At 48.4% G+C, this 5839-nt stretch overlaps 1 protein-coding gene across 1 annotated transcript; it reads left to right on the top strand.

The window, feature by feature from the left end:
• The first annotated feature begins 485 nt into the window (after positions 1–485).
• On the top strand, positions 486–1335 carry LOC145823466 (uncharacterized). The gene is made up of 2 exons (XM_082922983.1): positions 486–579; positions 875–1335. The coding sequence occupies exons 1-2, from the start codon at positions 514–516 to the stop codon at positions 1157–1159; spliced, it is 351 nt and encodes a 116-aa protein (XP_082779109.1). The 5' UTR covers positions 486–513; the 3' UTR covers positions 1160–1335.
• Positions 1336–5839: the final 4504 nt, after the last annotated feature.

The raw sequence follows: 5839 nt of genomic DNA, 5'->3' as shown, positions 1-5839 counted from the left end.
CAGTTCCCCCTCCTGCAGAGATGAGGGAGACCAAGGGGCTCACCACTGAGCAGCTAGATGATTACTCCATCGGCTGGGAGGAGGCCGGCTTCCGAGGCACCGGCGACTATCAGGAGTATGTGCGGACGTACCTGATGCGCCCCCTGAGCGGTCGTCGAGCAGAGGGAGCCAGGCCTGTAGCATCGGCGGTTGGGACCGGAGCGGGAGCAGGGGCTGGATCTTCGAGGAGGGCCCGGGTCCGTGGTAGGGGCGGAGTGCAGGGAGGACGAGGAGCTGGCTGGCCTGCCCTGCCTGCTGTACTGACTTTCCAGGGGCAGGGTGGGTCGACTTATCAGATCCCCTTCGCCCCTCCACCGGCTGGTCACGAGTTCATTGATGTCCCCGACTTACCGCCGGTATGTTCTACTGCATTTTGTACAGTTATTCATTTCAGTTTACTTGATATTCCACAGAATATTGATGCATCTGATACTTTTGCAGGCTTCTTCTGAGTACACCCGTCAGTCGTTGGCGATGAATGCCTCGATGATGGGGATGCTCCAGCGGACATTTGACCTCCTAGCCGTCTACAGCATACCGGTATGTCCTTCTGACACTGGCCTCAAACCATTCATACACTGCTTTACATAATCTGATGCACGGCACAACACCTGATACACTGATCCCACAGTATCTGACACACTGTATACACTGCATTCTGCACCGTACTCTGTACTGATAAACTGCTCACAGCATTCACTCACTGTACTCATACACTGCATTCTACACTGATAAACTGGTCACGGCATTCATACATTGTACTCACACACTGCATTCTGCATTGCTAAACTGCTCACGGTATACTGATGCATTTCCCTTTTCGTGAACTTTTCAGCCTCCTTTCCAGATTCCCATGGCAGGAGGTGCTCCAGCTAGACCTGCTGTCCCTGCTCGGGGGAGAGATGAGGAGGGCAGGATATTTCCCCGTACCAGGGGAGGGCGTACTCACGTCGGGAGTAGCTCGCGAGCTCCAGTCCCGGACGATGACGACGACGAGGAGTCAGAGGTGGAGGGAGGGTCATCGGAGGAGGAGACCGGAGGCGATTCTAGCTCGGGCTCTGACGACGACGCTGATGATGCTCCTGGACCCTCGTCCAGGAAGAGGACCAGGACAGACTGACGGCCCTTCGGAGTGCTTGACACAGATGCAGATTTTTGCTATCTTTTCTTTCTTTCTTTGTACTTTTCTTTTTGGTTGGTAGATAGATTACCTTGTACTGCCGCGGGCAGATTTTATTTCCAAAACTTATACATTTGAAAAGATAATGAAATGAAACAGACTTTTTATCTGAAAAAGTGTTTACATTGACACATTTCATGCATTGCATCGCATCTCATCATGTTACACCTCAATGTAAATGGAATTGATTGGTTGTCTGAAAATTAAACGCTTGCACTGTAATAATCAGATAACTAAACAGCCAACAACAAAATAACCCAAGCAATCCACTGCCTGATTCTTGGACACAAAGCCCTTGCTCTACTGGGGATTAATCTGCATACAGCCCATAACACAACATTCGATTCATTCTGCACACGGCAATTCTCAAACAAACAGCCAAATTTGACAGGACGGACCTCAAAGATGGAACCGGTTGGAGTCGAAACACGTTCAAATGTAGAGAATGGCACAGCATTCTGAGCATAAATGATTTTTGAAATCGAATGAGGGTTTTTCAAACCGGGATGTCGAGCCTACAACTGAACACAGCAGGGAGGACTCAAATATAAAGGTACACGACCTAAACACAACGAGACACGCTCGAAAAAGACCTAAAACAAAGGTGGAGATATACAAAACAAAAGACACGACATACAGACGCGTAAACGAAGATGGGGGACCTCAGATCACGAGGAGCCAGTTTCTCTGGGTATTATTTCCCACCCTTTCTGATTTTTGATTCTCACATCACTCGGCTCTCGAGCTCGGATTTTTTTCTCAAAAACCCTTTTCCTCACTTTTCTCTCAACTTACACCTCTCTATTCTTCAATCTCTCATTTTTCATCCCTCCCCGGGGTGATTGATGGATAAACAGGAAGTTGCGGGTTCCCGCCCGATGCCGTTAGCTCACAGCTATTTCTTCTGGCAGGCAGAGTGCTCTTCTGGCAAGTACGTCGATGACGGGGGAAAGACAGAACGCCTGGCTCAACTGTGCCCCTAGTTCATCATTTTAACCATTTTTTCGTTTTTGCTTTCTACTGAAACGGTTTTGATCAAAATGAGAGTCGGATTAACGTACTTGTTCGATTTTTGATTTGAAAAGCGTGCAAGTCAGGCTGCAAGCATTGAAAATTTTCCTTTTTTGGGTCCAAGACAATGGTCCGATTTTGGAAAATGAAATAGTTTTCGAGAAAATAGTCAACCTCAGTAAAAATTTTCAAAGACTATTTTTCAAACAGCTGATGCTGAACAAGCATGGAACTTACTCTTCGAGATGCGCAACCTCGGATCGGAGGCAATGGAAAATTGCCCCTGGTTTGAAGGGGGGTGTAAGGCAACGGAAAGTTGCCCCTAGTTTGAATGGCGGCTCACGGCGGCTGGTGGCAACGGAAAGTTGCCCCTTGTTTGGGATGGTGCCGCAGCAATCCGCAGACAGTCTTCATTGGCGGTGGTCAAGCTCTCGGACACAGCGATGACGAAGACGGTCACAACACATATATGGACACAATCACCTTGAAGGGTGTTGGCCACTGGACTTTGGGATGAAATCTAAACCATTGCATGGACTGAGACGCTATGAAAGCGTTGGGGGCTGGACTTCATGATGAAGTTGCCTACGTATCCCAAACATGGGAATCAAGCCTTACGTAGTTCCGGTTAAGGTCCACTCGGGTATTTTAACCTTCACTTTTTTTAGGCTCTCACTTTTGCCAAGGCGCCCAATGCGGGTTTTCGACCTTGCGAGCTTCTTTTCATTTTCTTTTGTTCGTTTCTTTTTCTTTTCTTTTCTTTTCTTGCTTTTTTTTTTCTTTTTCAATCTTTCTTTTGTATTTTTCTCTTTTTTGTATTTTTCTCTTGCTCTAACTTTTGCCTGGGCCGCCCTTCCAGGTTTTCGGCCCAGCGAGCCTCTCAAAGGGTAAAAGTGTAGCAAGTCCATGCCAAATGGTTTTTTTTTTGAAATTGAAGCCTCTCTGTGTCTAGGAGAACGGCTGTTGCACTGTTTTGCGGAGAGTCCATCCCGGTTGCTCTACGAGCTTCTTCCGACGAGATCCACTCCTTCTGATTTGGCTTTTGGTGCCTCTTGCTCGAGGGCTACTTCAAAACTGGCCACACGGGCCTCCATGGCGTCTGTCCGTTGAACTTTCTGAACGTTCTGAACGGGTTCAAACTCGGAAAACAAATAGATTGAATCTTGAGGCTGAGAGCGATCCTAGGCTGCGCAATCTCAAGAGCGATTCCATACAGGTCTTCGCAGGGCCGCGTAAAACATTTGTTTTTGAAAGTTTTTAAGAAAGCGACAAATCGCTCGCGCCGAAGATAGTGTGGAACCAATCTGGATCAGGCCAGGATCCTCCTCAGTACTCACGCCGACAAGCATGGCTTTATTCATAAAAAGGCTTAGCACGCCCCTCTTTCTCTCAAAATGATCAAAATTTTACAAAACCCGAGGAATTCCTTCCTCTTCGTATTTATCACCGCAGTGTTCAAAAGTTTTTTTTTTTTGAAAAACTTAGGTTAATGCAATGAGTTTGGCGCACAGGAGAGCAGGCGAGATGTACTGTCAGCTCAATCAAATTCTCTGGCGCTTATGCTGAAAGCAAGCATGAAGTTGAAATAGCAACAGCTGTTTCATTCGGCTTTGTTGGTGCAACTGGCCCCTCGGCAGAAACAGACTCAAAACAAAAACAAATAATAACAAAACAAAACGGTGTTTGGGACAACAACCCCAGAATCACCTGGTATTATATACAACGGGGACTGACTCGATACAACCAGACAGACCCTTAAGCAAAAAAAAAGACTGACTCAAGACAAAGAGACAGACTCAAAAACAAAAGACTGACTCGACATCCGAGCCAGGATTTACAAAACTCAGTTTCACCGATGCTCAAAAATGCGTGCCAGACGCTTCATTCATCCAAAATGTACCAAATGTTGCCCGCAGGCGGTCCACTTTACATACTCGCAGTATCTGAGCCCTCGAAATCCAACAACTGAGTGGTGACGGGCTTGCCTGAGGTGGGTGGTAGGATAACCTTGTTATCAATCAAATCCTGCACTTCATGACGAAGGCGGGAACATCCATCGATACTGTGACCGGACTGTTGGTGGTACGCGCAGTACAAGGTAGCATCATGAGTGGCGGGGAGGTTCTTCGGGTGTGGCCGGGGCTCCAGAGGCTTAAGATGCCCATTCTTCGCCAATATTAGCAATGCCCTAGACAAAGGCATGTGGAGGTCGTGAAAGACCCTGCGCCCTCGGGGCAGGTACTTTGCAGTTTGAGGATTCTTGCCAGATGCGCTGGCGAAAGGATCAGCTGGCGCTGCCTTGGCTTTTTGAACCTTTCCCGGTGCAGGGTTGGGAACTACAGGAACTGTCTGGGCATGACGGGGCCCATCCCGGTTTTCTGCCTGGCTTGAACTGCCTTTGATCGGAGCGGGGAAAGCATCATCTACAGCTTTGGTCACTATTGCAGATGTTTGTTGCTTGCTCATTCCTCTAACTTTCAGAGCCTCGACTGCCCACAGCAGTTGCTCAATAGGGTCGGCGTCTACCTTTGCCTTGTCCTTTCCCCTGGCCTCAGCCTGATCAAGGGTCTGGGTTGGTGTTGGCATGTCGTGGCTATAGCCAGAAGCCACCTCTGGCTGGCTAAGCTCTATCACAATCCGCCCCAGTAGCGGGGGCTCCTGTGGTACAAAATTTCCGGCATACGGCGCCGCTGGCGGTGAAGCCGACATTCCATAGGCAAGGTCTGCCACAGACCTTTGGAGATCGCCTATCATCCCCATCAATTCAAAGGTGGTGGGCTCACGAGCCTGGTATAACTGGGGAGCCCAGACTGGGTGCACAACGGGCAACCTGGGCGGGTGTGACATACTGATGTTGGCCTCACTCTGCGGAGCGGTCCCCTGCTCCAATGCAGCCGTCATAACCACAATTTCTTCTGAACTTTGTGCCGCCATAAATCCTACCTCAGCAAGGGGGAGACACTGGCTATTCTATATCAACTCTGCAACTCTCCTGAACCTTGAAAGAAAAACAGACAACATTTCAGCCCAAACTGATCGAATACGGGCGTAGTCAGACAACTGTACCCTACTGCTGATCACTGTTCCCAGAAATTACTGTTCCCGAAAACTGAACCGATACCCGCGGATAACTGATTCTCATAACTGATACTGATACTGGTGCCTTCGAGCCCGATACTCAAACTCGCAAACTGGTATATGCGTTCCTGTGGGGATACACTCTAAAAGCACATAGCAAGTAAAAGAGAGCTCAAAACACCCCTATGTTGGGGTAGGGTTTCCCTGTCCTATTTTGTCAGGAGCTAGGGTTTCACTACGCACACAGCGGTTTCAAACAACCTAACATCGGGTAAGCAACCTGTCCTAATTTGGAATGGTCACTATGGATCCGAATATGCACTAGGTCGAATGGTTAAAAGGGTGCCCCGGTAAAACCGAGGTTTGTGTTTCCATACTGTCAGAGCCCATAGCCGGTCAGCCTTATGGACATGCCTTGACAAGACAAGCCTCCAGCAAACCGTTCAAGAATGGCAGATAGCAAACACCGTGTTCCTAGGCGCACCAATGCACATGCAATGCAAAGAAACACATAAATGAAATCAAAACGGG

Source organism: Camellia sinensis, chromosome 4 (genome assembly GCF_055761805.1).
Source record: "Camellia sinensis isolate YWXY chromosome 4, ASM5576180v1, whole genome shotgun sequence".
Lineage (NCBI taxonomy): Eukaryota > Viridiplantae > Streptophyta > Magnoliopsida > Ericales > Theaceae > Camellia > Camellia sinensis.
Note: the sequence above shows the minus strand (reverse complement) of the source record. Positions and strands in the feature narration are given on the sequence as shown.

Coding starts and splice junctions, on each gene's coding strand:
- LOC145823466 (XM_082922983.1), top strand. CDS start 514: ATGAATGCCTCGATGATGGGGATGCTCCAGCGGACATTTGACCTCCTA. Junction 580..874: donor TAGCCGTCTACAGCATACCG/GTATGTCCTTCT, acceptor TGAACTTTTCAG/CCTCCTTTCCAGATTCCCAT.